Source organism: Rhinolophus hipposideros (assembly GCF_964194185.1).
Source record: "Rhinolophus hipposideros genome assembly, chromosome: 2".
NCBI classification, from domain to species: Eukaryota; Metazoa; Chordata; class Mammalia; order Chiroptera; family Rhinolophidae; genus Rhinolophus; species Rhinolophus hipposideros.
Window position 1 is genome coordinate 68,998,448 of NC_138048.1, and position 19,618 is coordinate 69,018,065.

A 19,618-nucleotide genomic window follows, 5' to 3' on the forward strand; every position below is an offset into this window, starting at 1 on the left:
TATTGCACTCATCCCAGTCACAATTGACTGTTCTCTTAGTGGTCTTGAAGGTTTTGTAAAATTGTGTTGATAACATCAATAAATGTAACAACATTTGTTACTGATGTAACAACATCAGTAAATTTTAAAAATTGTCATAAGTAAAATAAGCCACACAAAAGGGATATATACTGGATGAGTCCTTATTTTTTTAAATCATATTGTGAAAGACAAATCTATAAAGGCAAAATCAGATCAGTGTTTGCTAGAAACTGGGGATGGAGTGAGGGTATTGAATGCAAAGGGGTATGATGGGATTTTGGGTATGATGGAAATACTATACATCTCAACTGTGGTGGTATTTATATGATTGTCTCAATTTGCCAAAATGCATTGGACTATATACTTAGACTAACTTAATAAAAAGAATACCATTCCAAGATCTGATAGAGCAAGTATAGAGGGCTACTATCTTCCATGATTGAGATAACACACAATCACTGAAGTTTGAACTGGTGTTTGACTTAGGGCAAACATTTCACATTTTTTTGTGTTTTATCAAGCTTTTAGTACATTAAAATATTCTATATGTCCAGTTTTTCTCATAAATAAAGTACTGTATATTAATTCTTTGAAGATTTCATCTGATATATTTAAGAACACTAAATGAAATTAATAGGATCTTTTGGAATCTGCACATTACTCTATGAGTGTCTAAAGTTCTGTACAGTCTCATGTCATCTACAATTTAGTAAGCATGTCTTTTTTTATAGAAAATATTGTTCTATGTAGAAAAATCATTTTGAATTTGTTTTTGTTTGTTTTTGCTTGTGCTGAATTGTATGGGCCATGTGATTTGCATATGGTAACAATCTAAAAAATGTAAAGCTATTGAAGACTGATAAAATATATTTATCTTTGTAAGTGAAGTTACATATATTCTGATGTTATAATCAAGTGTTTTTGATAAAAGAACAATTTTTAAATATGTTTTAATGCCACTAATGGTAAATTATTTTAATTAAATAATATAAATTACTATAGGATTTTATTTCCTTAAGTTATCTTAACTTTTATATTAAGAGTGTTTGTATATTTTAAATAAAAATATGTGATGTTAAATGTTTGCATGTAATGTACTTAAATTATCATACACATAATTTAATATACAGAGATAAATAATTCTCATGTTTTAAAATTTCATGTAGTATTTTTTGTTTGAACTTTTGATAATCCACTCTTCTAAACTGTCCTATGGAACACACATACATACACACACAATGTAAACTGAATGAAATTTCCTTTCAATACAGATTCCAGTTTATTTTTAGTTTAGTATATAAACATTTTCAATTATAGAACAAAAAGTTTCATCTCCCAAGTATATAAGGAGGTACATCTGCCATGTCACTAATTGTCCGGGGCCGGCCTGCCCGGACCCGCCCAGACATGCCCAGACTTGTTTGCACCTGGTTGCCCCTGGGCCAAGCTTAAGTTTCGATTCTGTTGTTTAAGTTTAAATTTCGATTTCTCAGCCAGCCCGCCATTTCCCCGCCCGCTATGCCGAAATGACGAAGCACCCTCTGATTGGTCAGTCCCCATATTGGGAGACCAGGCGTTTCTTTGATGTGCCTAAATCTATATATACAAGCTGTTACCTTCAATAAAGAGAGACTTGATCAGATTCCTGTCTTGTCTCCATTTCTCGCGTACCCCTGTCCCCCCGAGCCCCTATTTCTCCCCCAGGTCTTCCGTTGTCGATCCTGCAGGTCGGGACAACTAATCATTACTGAGAAATCATGCTGTACTTTCAGATACTAATTAGGTTTAGACACTATATTCTATAGTGCTCTGTTATAAAATGTGCAAAGACATTTTAAAAGACATTATATTCTCAGACATTCATATAAATTTGATATTTCTATAGATGGATATTTCTATAGATATAGCACTATTAAGTTTATTTTTATTTACATATAAATTTCCATGATTACACATCTTCAAGTTTCTCAAAATAGGAAAACTGTAACTCATAAGAAGGAAAAGACATAATTTTTAATCTAACCTTCCCCAATTTCTGGATACTCCAGCTCCTACTTTCTTCTGTCTAATCACCCATCTATTCAGAAATATCTTTCCAAGAGAGGTATCTGCCCTAATTTTCCTGTTTTGAGGTTTTCCCAGGCAAATAAGAGTGTTGTGCAGGGCGGCCTGCGGGGCCTCTGGTCCCGTTCCCCACATAACGCAGGCTATGGCTAGGCCAAAAAGGAACACCCACGGAATCATAGATAAGGGAGTCATACCACTATATTCTCTCTGGCGGCGGGTGAGACACAGGCAGTAGTAGCTACACGATCAGCAGTCTGCCATTCACTTCTCTGCCTGCCAACCAACCAACCAATCAACGCAGCCCCACAGTTACAAAAGTAGCCAATTGGCTAACCGGTTACAGCTGATGGCCAACCGATCACAGTTGATGGTCATTCACTACCCGAGCCAGTACCTCCCCACACAAGGCCGAGAGCCTGGAAACTGCTCTCTAGGACTCTGTCCCCACAGAGAGTCAGAGATGTCAAAGCAATACACAGAGCAGGAAGAATTTACTTTCTGATCTGAATATAATTTAAGGCATGCACATTAGAGTTTGGCTGATTTTAAATGTACAGATGTATCCATTTCATCTTTCACAATGTCTTGTTTATTATACTACATATGGAAATGCCACTGAAAATTATTAAACTAGAAAATACTTTATGAAAGTTATAAAATGTTAGTTTGCGTTGCATTTCAGTCAAGAATTATGGCTAATCCGAAGCACTGTTCATTATCTCTTCCTTTTTCTAATTCAGTTTCTGTGATACTTATTCGAAATTCTGTGGGCAAAGAAAGGTCCTTTCTTATATACTGATAGCCCTTGGAGTTGGGAAGAAACCACCCCTAGCGGTGGCAGGATTGCTTTCATTCTGAGAAGTAACACGTATCATTTTATCTGCAGTAAAAAGTCATAAAAAGAATGCAGAAATAAAAGTATCAACTCTATGAATAAACAGAAAAAAATGTTCTGCACAATTCTTTGAAACAGGTGAGAAGTAACCAAATTAAAAAAATAATAACTCTAGTGAGACATTATCATAAACTATATGATTTCTTTGAAGTTACTTTGTACAAAAATGCGTGTTTTACTTTCCATGGTTTTTAAAACAATGTTTTCTAAATACGTTGAGTTTATTCATCACTATATTCTAGGAGTTATACACATCCTGCTCTTGGGGGTTTTACAATTTAATTGAAAACATAGGAATGGTCCTAAATTTACTCGACACATGAATGAAGGGGAAGAAATCCAAAAGCAACAAGTATACCATAAAATGCCAAGACTGGCAGAACTGGATACTTGAGAGCTAAAATCAATTTTTAAGAAATAAATTTACAATTGACATACATTCTCTATAACTGCATAATTCATACCTACAACTATAACCATAACAGAATAGAAAGTGAAAAATGTCAGGACATAAGAAATTGGTTAAAGGGATATTGAAAAAAATTCTATACTAGATCATTCCTTAAAATACTTAGATGTTTTTTTATGCATATTAAATATATATATATATATATATATATATATATATATATATATATATATATATATTGAAAATATCAAGAAATGCCAAATTATAGAGAATAAGGCTGTTTTGCATAATCATTTTATAAAAAAGGTGGTTCATCTTACCTCTGCTACCAGTTGCTGAAGAGATGGTGAAGCTACAGAATATAGACTTAAGTTACCCCTTATGGGACTATGGAGACTAACATAAGCCACAACATTTTTCTGCAGAACCTTCTTGAAATCCTAAAATTAAAAAAAAAAAAGGAGAAATCTATCTCTACTATAAATAAAAACAACAGATTCTATTTAATCAATTTATATTAAATAATAAACATTTTCTATTTAAAATCATTGCATTACACAAGTACTTTAAAAAAAAGCAATATCATACTCTTTAATAAGCATATGCAAAGACATAAAATAATTTTAAATAAGCGTGGTGAGGAGTTACCTACAGCATTTATAAAATATTTTAAAGCATGTTCCTGAAAGAAGTCAAATTTTAAGAGAAAATATTCTTAAATGGCTAACATATTACGAAATACAGAATACAGAACGGAATATTTGGTCTAGTGACAGCACTTAATTTTATAGTTTTTGAATTATAGAACAGACATGGGAAAACTATTTCAGTGATTAATAAACCGACCCTTTCCTTTGAAGCAATGAGCTATTTTTCACACAAAGTGGCTCTTTATTCTGAGTAAAATAGGGAATAATACAACTGTGTCCCTGCACATACTACCTGAAATAAAACCTGATGCATTTCCTGCACATTAGTATCATAAAATGATTCAATGGAATAGTTTTTCCACTTCTCTGCTGAACCCTACTCCCCAAAATGGCATTATTTCATGTCTTAGGAACATCTATTTCTTCTTCCAACACTATCAGGTGAAAGACTGTGAGGACCTGTATATCTAGCAAATCAACAATGTTACTCCTATTTTATGTTGAAAATTCAGCTATATCTCTGAAGAGAGGTGAAAAGACAACTTGTTTATAATAATCTAATTATCATTATTAAATAATCTAATTATTATTAAATAATCTAATTATTATATTTTGAAATGATAAACTTTGATAAGCTCAAGTACTCTGCTTTACACATAATATTTTTAAAGTCCATTGTTACACAAGTACAATGCAGAAACAGATTCTATTTACACATTAGCACACGGATACTGTCTGTATGTTAGTCCACTTTATCCCCAAGAGACCCTTATGATACAGGCATTTGTGTGCTTATTTGAGACATCAAGTCTTGGGGAAGTTAATCTTGCTTAAGACCACATGCTTTATGGTAGAGATTTGAACTCAGATTTCTTTCACTAAAATCTATAGTATTTCCATAATATCCTGTGAAAAATGAAGATTCCTCACAGAAGAAATGGTAGTTTTTGAAAAATCTACTCAGCAAAATAATTGTCCCCAAGAATAAAATCAGTATTAAGTTAATTCTCTAATAACTCTATCACTACAAACTTCATTTTTAAGTGTATTGACCAATATCACCTAATCCTTTTAATTACATCTGTGGGTTTCAAGGGGTAACTGTGCAAATAAAATTAAACAGGACAATATAACATGTCAACAAGTGCTTTCCTCACTCATCTTCACTAGGAAATATTTTTAGAGCATAAATTGGTTTCAGTACAAAATAAAATGTTTCATTCTCTTGAAAAAAAGTAGATTTAATCACAGTACATAGAACAAAAAAACAACAGTTTTCTAAACTCCTCAACTAGGTAGTTATAAAATAGTTTTATAAACTGAAATTATTTTCTGAGATAGTATTTTAAAATAGTGTATTTTTAAAGCTAGCAATCAAATCTATATATTTATTACCATTTTCTTTACTCATACACTGTTGCCCAAAAGTCATGAAAAAAGCCAGAAAGTGCCTGAATGCATAATTAGTTGTCAAATAAACATACATAAATACGTATTCTAGGATACAGGTCCCTAATCTTCGTAACATAAATAATCTTTCCTATGGACTCCCACATTATAGTAGTTGTAATAATAATATCTGTTGATTGAGAAAATATGAAATCTCCAAAAGTTACAACAGCTTCAGTAAAAGTTAAGAATGAATTTGTATTTTATTAATCACAAAAAATCTACTTAATTTAAAAATTTAATTATTTAAATATATGCAAGATCATATAATTGAGTCAACTTATAAGCTATGATGCTTGAAGCTCAAATAAATTCAAGGACTTTTTTGTAATAAATTTCCCCATGCACAGGGGTTCAGGATATTTAAGTTATGAACTAATAATGTTAGATAAACCTGCTTTTAGAAAATAATTTATAAATATGCATATTAATTGAGGATTAACATAAATTCATTGTGTAAGTTATTAGATAGATATGGAGAAGGCTGTATGATATAGAGAAATAAATTTTTGGAATTTGAAAAGTATTTTCAAGACATCTCAAAATGTTCCTTATTGTTATAAGGAAAACTAAAACCTTGTTTTCTTTATGATAAATATATTCTGAATTATTAAAATCAGCCAAAATCACAAATATATTCCCTAGATTTTTTTTAACTTATTTACATCTTTAAAGCAAGTAATTTGGAATTGAAGTTTGAGATATTGTTTTAGCTATTACATTTTCTATCTTACTAAACATTTTTCAATTTAAAAAGGTTCTTTCAGCAGAGGAATTTATTTATTTGAATTAATTCTTTTGAATATGGAACAGGCATTCCGCCATTAATTTACATGTGGGAAAGCATTCCAATTTGTAATGTGTGAATTTTGATAAACTTTATACTATAAATTATTTCTCAATTTTGACTTTTCTCTCCATCAAATAAAAGACACTTGCTATTTTCTTTTATATCTTTTTTATATTTTCTTTGATAGTCAATAGACATTTCTTTTTTTCTGTTTGTTTTGTTTTGTTTTGTTTTTGAGTGCTTAAATAGTAAAATGAAACAAGAGACTTTCCCATTAGATAGTTAGGGTTGTTTTCTCCAAAGCTGAGGTAGCGAATAAGCTAAAATGGTTTTCCTTTCCTAGCTAAAACTACACAGTTCCCCCACCACACATATTTCCATTGCACATCTTTAAAAAAATATGTAAAAGTGAATAAAATATCTAAGAGTTTTACAATATTTTCATTGTCGTTAATATGGTATAAATCCAATTATCCCTTGTCATATCCCTTTAAAAACAGTGCATCTGTGAATCATAGACATATCAAAAACATTTGAAACTTAAATACTCCAGTTGTTTTCTAACCATGCCTCTTTCATTTAGACAAAATATTCTTAAGGTAGGTAGGCAGGCAGGCAGGCAGGTAGGTAGGTAGGTAGGTAAGAAGGATCAGGGAGATAGAGGTGCAAGAATAGAGGGAAAAAGGGAGAAAAATAAGTAGGAAGAAAGAAAACCACTATTTTGAGTCCATTCTCTGTATTGCATAGCTAAGGTATAATGCTAAGGTTATGAACATTTAACATAGGAGGTTGCTTCCTAATTCTAGACAATTGTTAGAAAGTTTTAAAAAGAAAGGTCATGATATGTATCTTCTTTCTTGTCCTCTACTTGTCAACCTGTCTAAGGAGATACACAATAACCAGGTAAAAACTTTTGTGGGTATATCAGAGTCTGTAGATCTGGAAGCAACGTGAATACGACAGTTGGCCAGTCACATACCATTCACTGCAGTCTAATTATAATTCCCCTTTATTTTCATGAGTGATGTCAGCAACCTAACACGTATGATACCCTGGTCGAAATGCATATTCTTGTCCTTGGCTTCAACAATTTAATTTGTCTACTACAGTCTGGGGGGGGGGTGTGAAGGGAGGACGGGAATGGGGTGGGAGGGAGAGAAAGAGGGAGAGAAGGGGAGAGAGAGACAGAGAGAGAGAGAATGGTAATTAATGTACTTTACCTCTCCCCATTCATATGAGCCAATATTGCCAAAAGCTGTTCCTCCCCAGGAACAGAAAACAATACTGCGGTTTGGTCTCCACCCTCTCTTAACTCTTAACATCAAGGACCGGATAAAAGCTGTGATTATGGCAGTGCTACTGGCCCATTCTTGTCCACGATAACCGTATGCAGTATGATGGTGGCTGCCAACTATAATATACCGGTCTGGAAATAGAAGGAAACAAGAGCCATTAACAATCAATTTAATGACATTTACATAATCCTATTGCACAACTGAGCAATAATTATGCAAAATTGTTCTAATAATTAAGACTACTTTACATTTTTCACCCACTGTCTTCATTCACACATCTGTGTATATCAAAGCAGAGGCAGCTGCTGAACCCAATTATGAATCCAAAGCTTAGATCCGTATTACTGTCCTTTGCAACAGCATATTAATTAATGAGGTATACAAATATGCCACAATGAAACCTTTATCTAACATTTTCCCAGAATCATAGTGGGAAGTGTCCTGTAAACAATATGTGTATGCTCAGTAAATATTAATGAACTATTAATACCTTTGAGGGAGTAGTTATTTAGTAGCTGTAAATATTAAAAACTGTGGTAGTCATGAATGGATTTTGTAATAAATGAAGTATTTAGGGAATTAATTATAGCTTCCAAATCATAGTTTTAGCCCTTCTTCTTTCTCAGAAGAAAAAAACAATCAGTGACATCAAGAGGCTTCCAACTGCTGTAAAAGTTTTCTTTTCACATATTTTATTTTATATAATCATATAAAGTCTATTAGAAAGGTCTCTGTGACACATGGATATGATGTTCAATGTACATTACCGACTATTGCCATTAATAAGGAAAGCTAAAAACATACTTCTGGAATTTTCTCTGATTTTGTTGTCAGTAAATATTATTGGTAGAGAGATAAAATTATGTGACTAAGTAGCCCTTTACAGTTGCATAAATAAGACTTTTCTTACACAGTGTAATTTCAGTAGGAGATGTCCCATAACTCAATGGTCAAGTGTGCAGACTCTGAAGCCTGCCTTCTTGGGTTTGAACGCAACTTACCAGCTGTGTGAACTTAGGAAGCTTACTTAACCTCTTTATATTTTAATTTCTTCAACCATGAAATGAATAGAAACAACACATACATCATTCAGTTGTTTTGAGTTTTAACTTAGTTACTATTTGTAAGGCCCTTTGAACAGTACCTGACACATAACAAGTACTGCATATATGTAGAATGAATTAATCGCCAATTAATTCATAGTATCAAAAAGCTACCTTATGGGAAAGAAACATGACTCTGTGAAGCTATTTTAGTTGTCCACACTGATATCGGTACCAGCAATGTATGTGATCTGCTAATATTTTATCAAAATTTAATTAATAGTATATATCCTGTGTCTGTAAATGTTGGAACCCTGAGATTTCCCCAGATATGTGTGAACATTATGTTTGGAATTGTCTTTATTCTAAATAAACCACATCTAAAAACTGTAATACTAATTGATGATTGTTTCTAACTTTTAAAGTCATTTAAAAAATCATGTGAATAACCAGCCAGTATTTTTGTATAAAATTTAAACAAACAACATTTGAGAAACTTTGTTTATGCACTGAAGAATACTACTGGTAAATAAATTATGTATTTTTTTCTGGATTGAATTTCAATATGGAAAGTGTCTACCCTAAAGCTAATATAATATTATACAATTTGGTTTTTTTTTTTATAACTTGAAAATACATGAATGTTGACATATACTTCTAGTGCTTCAATTATTGATTCTGATGGTGGGAATTTGTTGAAATGGTTGAAATGCAATGGCAAATATTTTCAAACTTCTTATATCTTGTGTGATGATCAGTTTTTCAATATTGCTTCTGTAATGAATTTTGTGAGCGTTGGCTGGCAAGAAACTTGTGGGATCTAAAACTTGATCTCATAATTCTCTGGGTTAGCAATTGTGGGATCAATTTTACTAAATTCATGGAGAAGAAAAATTGTCCAAAGAAAACTTGAGTAAATGTCCCAACCTAATTAACAGAAATGCCACAAGTATACTAAAAATATTGTTGCATTCTACGCTGTATAACAAGCGTATCAGACAGTAATATGTGATTCAATTTCCCAATGTATTTGGAAGTGTTGCTATTAATCTCTTACTATATGTGTCAGTTAGTTTTACTTTTTTATCCAGTGTAATATCATCTGAAGATTCCATCAGCATCTTATAACAAACTGTAAATTTATTTAAAATTTAACCAAGTGATCATTTTCACAAGCATCTTCAAAACCTAAAGCCATACAAGTATTAGTCAGAAATGTCAGTGGAACAAGGTTCAGAAACGGGACGTAGATTAACAGTGAAAGTTTAGATCTAAAGACAAAAAATATTATTGTTTTTTTAAAAGAAACACACCATTAAAACTAAAATGTTTTCTCTTAAAAACAAAAATATTTTCTTATAAAATTGCCTTCAATGGTGTTATAGAGAATAAAAGAGACCAGAAAAGAAAACATTGAATTTTATAGCTTTTCTTCACTAGGCACATGCCTAGTTTAACAAATCTAAACTCTGTTTTCTATGTTTTGTTTTTCTTCCTCTCTTATATTCTCTACTATGATTTATTTTTGAAGACATATGGAAAGAAAAAGCATAAAGATCCACTTCATAGTTTCATACTGACCCACTCTTCAAGTGGTATACACTTCTGGTTATATCTAAAGTAGGATATTTAGCTATGCTATTAAATTATTATAGAGCAATTCTTTGTGATGTTTCATATAAACGTAGACTAAAAATACTTCACCCTACTTACCTGGAGAAGTCAAGCCCTTTAAATAGCCAACAACATTAGTAACTGTTTTGAATTTCGTGACTGTCTGAACTTGCATGTTGATAATTCTTTCTTCTGGAAAAAAAAATAAAAATAAAAGATGCTTATTTCTCTATATTTAATGTCTTTTCTCAAAACATTCAAATTTATTTATCCAATATCATCAGCAAAAAATTGCAAGCAATTACATTTTTGTAGATAACTAAACTTACATGTTTTGACAAATATTTATTCAGTACTTTGTGTAGACTCCATGTTAGGTTATACAATGATGGCTAAGATACAATTGTTAGCCTCAGAGAAATGCAGAGCCATAATAGACAATTCTAAATTTCACATTAGGCTACAATGGGATTCAACATGAGAGCACACAGAAGACAACGATGGGAAGATGGGGGCAACTCATCTTTTAAAAAAGAAAAAAATATGTATCAAATCAAAACGGTTCCAAAGAATTGTAAGTGCTTTTCTAACATCAGAAAAAGAGCATGTGGAAGGTAATTTTAAATTTCCTATATGATTCATTGTTACAGTATTACTTTGAAAATTGTAAAAGCATTGCAAAATTAAAAGAATAAAGCTTCTTAAAGCTATACATTTCTTCAAATGTAGGGGTCTTCATTTCCACCTATGTGTGGGTTTCTCACTTGTACTGGTATTCTAAATTTCCACCAACTGCTCTGCCTCTTTGAATTTTCTATCCATGCTTGACGTTCCAAAATTTTGATAACAAATAAGGCAAAACCACCAATCAGTCACAGTGCTAAAGTGACCTTTCAAGGTCATTGGTGGTAATGTGTTATTCCTGTATTTAATGTTATTCCTGTATTTAATGGATTCTGGAAGTCTGCAGGGGTGGTTCTAGGAAAGGTTCAAGGGTAGCCAGGTGGTAGTGTCGGGATGGGGTGAGAGTGGGTGGCAAATGTAATACAAAGCAGCTACTTCAAAATAGACATGCTATAGCACTAACAGGACTTCAAATGTTACGTATGATTACTAGATGAAAATTGTCAGGATAAATGAGTTGCTTCTTCCTTGAATGCATCCTACTAACAATTTAAGTGGAAAATCAGTACACTGAATCTGTTAAAAGTATAACTAAAACAAAAGTAAAGAGGAACTGAGATAATGCCTGAGAGCTTCATGTATGAAGACAGGACATCTCTTTAGAGTCTAAGTATTGTGGTTTTAATTTAGGTGCTATACATTTTTTGTTTGTTATAAATTAACAGTTTATTTTTTAGAGCAGATTCAAATTTACAGAAAAGGTTAAAGAAAGTACAGTTCCCAAATATCCTCTTTCCCTCGCACCCTCTTATTAACATCTTTCATTAGTGTGATGCATTTGTTACTACTGATGAGCCAATATTAATACATTATTATTACTAAAGTCCATAGTTTTCATTAGGGTTCATTCTTTGTGTTATATATTCTATGGGTTTTGACAGATGTATAATGACATGCATCCAACATTACAAAAATAGTAATCATATACATCATACAGAACAGTATCATTGCCCCAAATATTCCTGTGCTATACCTACTCATCCTTTCCTTCTTTCCTCCTTGAGGCCCTCGCAACCACTCATCTTTTAAATGTCTCCATAGTTTCACTCCTACAACTGTTTTTAATGTTTCCTTAATTCCCTATTTTAAGTTTGCTCCTAATAGTCTAGATAAGTAAACTTTAGATAAGAGACTCATTAATTTATAGTATTTTTTTAATATTCTTTCTAGCTTATTTTTGACTTAGATATGGTCTTCTCTGGTTTTGTGAAGGTCAATATTTTTTTTTCTAACTCCACAGTAAGAAAAACTTAAAATACATACAAATGTACAATACAATTTATACAAATGTGTAATATACTGCTTGGAATGTTATCTTACATTAATAGAGTACATTATAGTTTATATTAGCCATTTACACAAACAGAAACTAATTCTCATTGGATCTCAGTGATTCTTGAAACCATTAACAAAATAGGTTCTATTATTTTTGTTTATTTAATGAAGCACATAGGGGCAAAATTGGGGCTCAAACTCAGGTCTTCGTATGAATAACATTTTTATCTGAACAATAAAGCATATCTCATAGGAAGACTCCATTTATTTTTATTATGAGATACTCCTCATGTATAAAAGAATAAAAAAAATATACTATACAATGATGATCCACATCAAGTTTTAACACATTATTTCACTATATTTCCTTCACCAATACCCTTTTCCAATGAGCAAATAAATACAATCTTACAGATTTAGTTCTTACTCTGAGGTTAACATTAATAATTTCCAGTATTTTTTATATAGACGTAGATAGATAGATTGATAGCCATATTAATAGATATAGGCAGACAAAGGCATAGACACAGACATAGATATGAGCATATTCAATACTTTTACAGGCCACAACATTTTAAACAAAGTATGTATTTTTTTTCACTCTGCGTTATATCTTTCATAATTTTCCATGAAAGTAAATGGAGATCTTGCTCATTCACTTTAACTGCTAAAAAGTATGTGATTGTAGAAGCCATCCCTGTTTATAGTTCTATAACTGAGGGTTAGTGAGGTTACTTACACATTTTCAATATCACATTGCGGCAAAGAACATTTTTACATTTCTTGAGCACGTGTGCCATACACTATCAGATAGATAACTAGAAGTAGAATGTCTGAGTTATACTATGTGTAGCTTTAACTTTATTTGATATGGAGAAATTGCTCCTCAGACTTTTCCATTTTGACATTCTGACATGTATAAGACTCTCATTATCATTTTATTTTGCATTGCCTTGATTACTAGTGAGGTTCAGCAATTTGTCATAAGTATATTCATAATTCCAGTTTCTTAGTCATATTCTTTGACTATTTTCCCTTGAGTTGTTTGTTGAGTTGTCATTATGGGTATTTTTGTGGGTTTTGAAAGAATATCATGCCCTGATTAATTATATGCATTATGAATACTTTTCAACCTGTGATTTTCATTTTCTCAATATTTATTATGTTTCATTTGTTCAAATTTATCAATATTCACCTTGAGTATTGGGGAGGTATCCTTGTATTGTATTCTTTTGCTTAGGAAACAATTTCTTATTCTGATCTCAATAAAGTGTTGTTTCATGTATAATATTTTAAAGCTGAATTTCAAATTTGTATCTTTAATCTGGCCAGAATCTGTTATGAAGTAGGCATTCAATTTTACCTCTGCCTCATGAATAGTCAATTTTTCTCAACACTTGAATAATTTTTTTCAATGAAGCATTAATAAAGCTGCTGTCATATGAGGAGATCTAATCCACACATACATTTGATTTTTGCTATTGCATTTTATTTTAATCAATGCCATACTATTCAAATTAATATAACTTTATGACTGAAATGGTGGTTCTTTATCATTATCATCATCATCATCATCAAAACCATATAATTATTATTCAATTTTGGGGATATTTATGGACCATTATTTTCATATGAACTTGTAGTTTGCCATTTATCAGGAAAAGACATTTCAGGATTTCATTAGGATTGCATTAAATTAATGGACCTATTTGAGGAAATTGTATTGAGTCTTCTATCTATGAACACATTGTGCTTCTCAATTTATTTCAGTTGACTTTATATTTTTTAATAAAGTTTTATTTTTTTCTCCATAAAAGTTTTGCACCATTGTTATTAAATTTATTTTCACTGTTTCTCATCCATGTTAACAAAATATAGCATGTACAACTTATTCTATTGTGTATAGGGGTGCTATTTGATTTTTGCATCTTGGTCTTACAATGAGCCTTCTTATTAGTCTCCTATATGTTCCAATGGTTGATCTATAAGGTTTTCATTTTGTTAGTTTCAATGTAGACAATTATTTCTCAAAGAAAATTAATAATAGTTCTGTTTCTTTCTTTCACATTTTTGTAGCTTTTACTTACAGTCCTTATCATGTTGTCTAGGACTGCCAGTGCAACGTAGAATGCAGGCAGTGACAGCAGGATTCCTTGGTCTTTGCTTTATGTTCTTCACTTAAAAAAAAAAAAATGCTTCTACGGTTTTATTATTTAAAAAAGGGTGTTTGCTACCGGTTTCTGGCAAATTCCCTTTATCAGATTAAAGAAGATCACTTCTTTTCTTACTTTACTAAGATATTTTATCATAAAAGGATGTTAAAATAGCTTATGGGATAATTGTAAGACTTTTTTTTTTTAAATTTACAATGTTAAATAAATTGTACATATTCCTGAAATAAGCTCTGCCTGGTCATATGTATTCTGTGTTTTGTTATTAATATTTTTAGGGTATTTGTATATATATTTATAAGTGTTTGATCATTTCACTTCTCATTTTCTTGTATGATTTTGATATCAGTGTTATACAATGTCAACATATTTAGGAATCTTTGCTTCTTTTCTTAGATTCTGTCTGAGTTTATGTAGCATGGGCATTATCCATTTTATAAAGAATTGCTAGGGCTAGAATTGCTGAATAAAGCCAATTAGATCCTCAAATTAAATGAAAAAAAGAAGTGCTAGGATTCATACATAAAATTATTTGCTCCTGGAATTTTCCATGGGAGGAGAGGATGCATTTCTTACATGTTTAATTAATATATATTTTCATTCCATTTCATTCAATATTTTCAAACAAATATTATTAAAATAGTTATAAGCACATTCAAATTTTTAACATTTTTTCTAGTAAATTTACTTGCATTTAGTTATTCATTCTCTTCTTATGCTTAAAAAACACACAAAACTGCCATTTAAGCTGTTATTTCTTCCCCTTTTCTACTTCTAGCATTAACTTACTTATGTCTTTTCTTTTTTTCCCCCATCAGTTTGGCTAGAAGTAAGCTAATTCATTAGTATTTAAAATACAAACAAACAACAACAACAAAAGCTTTGGAGTGAATACTCATTATTATTACTTTTTCTTTTCACGTCAATATTAAGTTCTATACTTATTATTGGCTTTGTTAAATTTTACCTGAATGCACTCTCATGTTTTGTTTTAGTTTTTGTTTTACTTAACTTCTTTTTAAGTTTTTTTTACTTAACTTCTAATTCATTCCCTCCTCCTCTCTCTCTGTATACACACACACACACACACACACACACACACACACACGTATTTAAGGCTATGGATTTTTATGTAGCAGTAGTACATAAATTTTGATATATGGTATAGATTATTATTCTATAGATTCTAAAATGTTTAATTTCTATTGTAATTCTTTCTATAATATATGCATTAGTGAAATATTTTTTAAATATTCAAATATAAGGTGCGTGTTACTGTTTTGATATTGATATCTAACTTAACTATGGACAGAGAGCAAAGTCTATATGTTACTGATATTTTAATATTAGGTAAGATTGGTTTTGTGACTCTATAGGCTATCACACATTAAAAATAGAGAATAAATATTTTTGTAAATGTTCCACAGAAAGAATGTGCATTCCCTATGATACGGGTGCAGCATCCATATATGCCCAGTAGAAAACTGTATGGCTATGACTTTATTCATTGTTCTACATATTTTCTGTGTTAATTATTGATACATGTTAAAGTTTCTCATATGATGTTAATTTATCAATTTATCCAGGCCATACTATATAATTTGTCTTTGTATATTTACACTAGTTTCTTGTATACAAGTTTGAAATTGCTGTTTCTGATTTCTATATAAAATACATAGAAAAAATTACTCCATATATCTTCTCTAGCCCATTTTTTTTTCTAAACTCCTTCTCCCCTCCTTCGATATTAATATAGAGGGTGCCAAAAAATGTATACACATTATAAGAAAGGAAAAAAAAAACTTTATTAAAATTGCAATATTTAATATATACTGATAACAAAAGATGAATACAAATCATGTGTATACATTTTTTGGCACCCCCAGAATTTTCCCAGCATTACATTTACTTTGCCAGGCATCCCAGGGACATCTCTGGATTGGGGACAGTTTTTATGATAATTTCTTGGCTTAGACTTTCTATACTACAATGGTAATGAAAATTCTGAGCCAAGGTTTTTGATTTCTAAGGCAGATTTTTTTTGTCCCCATCAAGATCTCAAGCAGAAGAAAGCTTTCCTTCACCAGAGGGTGGATTTCTTTCTAACCTTCCTATTCCCACCTCACAGTCCTGGTTTTATATAGTAATGGTAGTCATAACTCCCTGTTCCTTATAAGCACATAAGCATGCCTTTTGTCCCATCATGATTGTTATGTTCCCACCCTGATTTACCAGGATCCATAACCTCTCAACACCAGGCAACCACAGAGTCAGCTCTCTTGCATATTTATTTATTTATTTATTTATTTATTTATTTATTTATTTATTTATTTTTATTTTTATTTATTTTGTCCTGTCCTCATTTTGCTTCTAGATATTTGGCAATCTTTTTTGATAATTGGTTTTTAAAACATTGTTTTCTTCTATATCACAGAGTTCCTAGACATTTGTTTGGAAGGATCCTACACTACTTTACCCTGCCCTCTTCTACATCCAAAAATCTAAGGCTCCTATTTAAAAGAAAGACAAAAGTCTGAGAAAGTGAAGACAACATCTTGGTCTGATAAAGATGTTATATTTACACTGGATCTTTCCAACTGACAGGACTCCCTTATGTATCACTGGGTAAAGACCAAGTCTACATAATGGCTTATAACATAGCAAAAACCAGCTTTTCATCTATTTATTTATATCCCAACACATATGTTGATCCCAATATGCATAATTTTCCATTATTCCATATCCATTATTAAAAACACATACGCATAGAGTTTTTTTTTTCCTTCCATAGAAGCAACACCACAATCACATTTTCAATTTTAATAATGAATGTCAGTAAAATCTGGAGTAAACTTTCACTCTCATAATGCATCTATTGCTGTGCATTGCTAATTTGAACAACTCATTCGTGAGGTGATATTTCTCTCCATAGACATAACGACAGAAATCCTGTACTTTGAAACTTATCCTACAAGAAAAATTGAGCTCTTTGTAGTATAGTCTATAATATCAATTACAGAAAGCAACATAAATATCCCAAACAGGGAAATGACTTAGAAAATTGTGCTAAAATGTATAGCTGTTAAAATGTAAAAAATAATATTTAGAAACATGATATATTATAAATGAAATTAACAACATAAAAAAGAGATATACATAATGATTAAACTTAGGTAAACATGTATATCTTTATGGACAAAATATTAGAAAGGAAGAATACATGGAACTGAAATTGGGTCAGGGAGGCCTCACTCCATCTGCTGAGCTGAAATACTGTTGTAAAGAGGCTTAAGTAAACCTGATCCCTTGTTTGCGTATGTATTCCTCTCTTCCACATCCCCAGGGGTGGGGGAACTAAAACCTAAGAATACTGTCTCCTCCTCCTGCTGCATCTTATAACATTGAATCCCTGAAAACTAAGGTTACCTGGTTACGTTTGCTCTGTCTCAGTATACAAACCCAGGACTCTGTCCTTTCATAAGTCACAGGAAGTGGAGCTGATCCTTCCAGGCCAACATAAACTTCCAGACTGAAATACATTCCTACATGTTTGGGGTCCATAACCGCATAAAAGGTAACACGATGAACACACACATTACCCAAAGTAAACATATTGAAACACACAGTATATGAACTTAAAAGTAAGCATTATAATTAAACTCAAAAAGAGAAGGGACTGTATTAGCAATAAGAAATAATCAAAGAACGATTTTAAAAAGAGGAAATAGTAGGTATGGAAAACAGAATATTTTAGGAAATAGATAGACTAAGTAGAGATAGTAAGTAATAGATATAATTGAAAATGAATTTGAGAGCTAGATTACATTGAGAATTCTTTTTTCTGGGGAACCACAGATTAGGATAAAAAGAGAAAATTAAAAGTACAATTAAAAATATGATGCATTGGGGTCACTGGATTGCTCGGTTGGTTAGAGTGCAAGCTCTGAGCAACGGGGTTGCTGGTCCCATTCCCATATGGGCCAATGAGCTGTGTCCTCCACAACTAGGATGAAGACATCGAGCTGCCACCAAGCTTCTGGAGGGGCGGCCAGATGGCTCAGTTGGTTAGAGTGTAAGCTCTTAGCAGCAAGGTTGCCGGTTCAATTCCCCATATGGGATGGTGAGCTGCACCCCCTGCAACTAAACACTGAAAACGTTGACTGGACTTGGAGCTGAGCTGCGCCCTCCACAACTAGATTGAGGGACAATGACTTGATGGGCCCTGGAGAAACACACTGTTCCCCAATACTCCACAATTAAAAAAAAAAAGTATAAAAGTATGGCAGATAGAAATAAGAGTTGTAGAAAGAATGCCAGAAGAAGAAAAAAACAAATGGAGGAGAGAAAATAGTTGAAGAAATGATGATGATGATTATACTATTTTGCTTCTGGATATTTGACAGCATATAACAATAGTAATTATTACTGATATTATATAACATTAACAAGAATATCTTTTCCAGAAAGAGAAAAACATGGGCATGTACTTTACAGTGAAATTTAAGATCATCAAAGATGAAAGTTCCCAGAATGAAAAAAAACAGATCAGTTATTCAAAAAAAAAAACACACAAAACAACAACAACAACAACAAAAAAGTACCAAATTGATACTGAGCTCATAAAAAAAAAAAAAGATACAAGAAGACCATAAATTCATGTTGTTAAAGATATAAAAAGCAGCAAGAGGAACTTAGAACATACAATGTTTCATAACACAGCAGTATCTAAGTGTGTATCCTTGGGGTAATGGATACATCAAATGTAGGAAAGCTACACTTTTAAATACTATGTAGAACCTAGAAGCAAGGGAGTCAATGTATGTATGACAGCATGGGTAGAGATTAACCACAGAATGCTAAATGAAAATAAAAAAAAATAAAGTACAAGAGAATGAAATACAGCACTTAATGATATTTTTGTAAATTAAACAATCATATACTCAAAAACAATGAATCTTTCTTTTTCCCTTTTCCTTCCTTTCTCCTCCTAAATGAGTCAGTCTTAAAGCCATTAGGTGGGGTTGGCCAAGTTAATGCCTCTGACAGTGGCAGAAAAAGATAATGCCAACCCCTTGACGTGGCCCAGATCAAGGGATTGAAGACCATGTGACACAAGGATGGCATTCAAATAGGTTTGGATAGTCCAGCACAGGGTATCAGGGTATCAGGGCCCAGGCATGATGAAGACAGGGTGTATGTGTGAGTGTGTGTGTGTGTGTGTGCGCGCGCGCGCTTGCAAACCTGAATATGGGAGG

General features: G+C 31.9%; 1 protein-coding gene across 2 annotated transcripts in view; it reads right to left on the reverse strand.

Moving 5' to 3' along the window:
- The window catches only part of NAALADL2 (N-acetylated alpha-linked acidic dipeptidase like 2), a 902,549-nt gene that overhangs the window by 305,259 nt on the left and 577,672 nt on the right, over positions 1 to 19,618 (reverse strand). For both annotated transcript variants that reach the window (XM_081070260.1, XM_081070261.1), the window contains exons 7-9: positions 10,333 to 10,425; positions 7,502 to 7,707; positions 3,713 to 3,832 (exon numbers count right to left, since the gene is read on the reverse strand). In XM_081070260.1, coding sequence (XP_080926386.1) covers positions 3,713 to 3,832; positions 7,502 to 7,707; positions 10,333 to 10,425 — 419 coding nt within the window. The remainder of the gene's footprint in view (positions 1 to 3,712; positions 3,833 to 7,501; positions 7,708 to 10,332; positions 10,426 to 19,618) is intronic.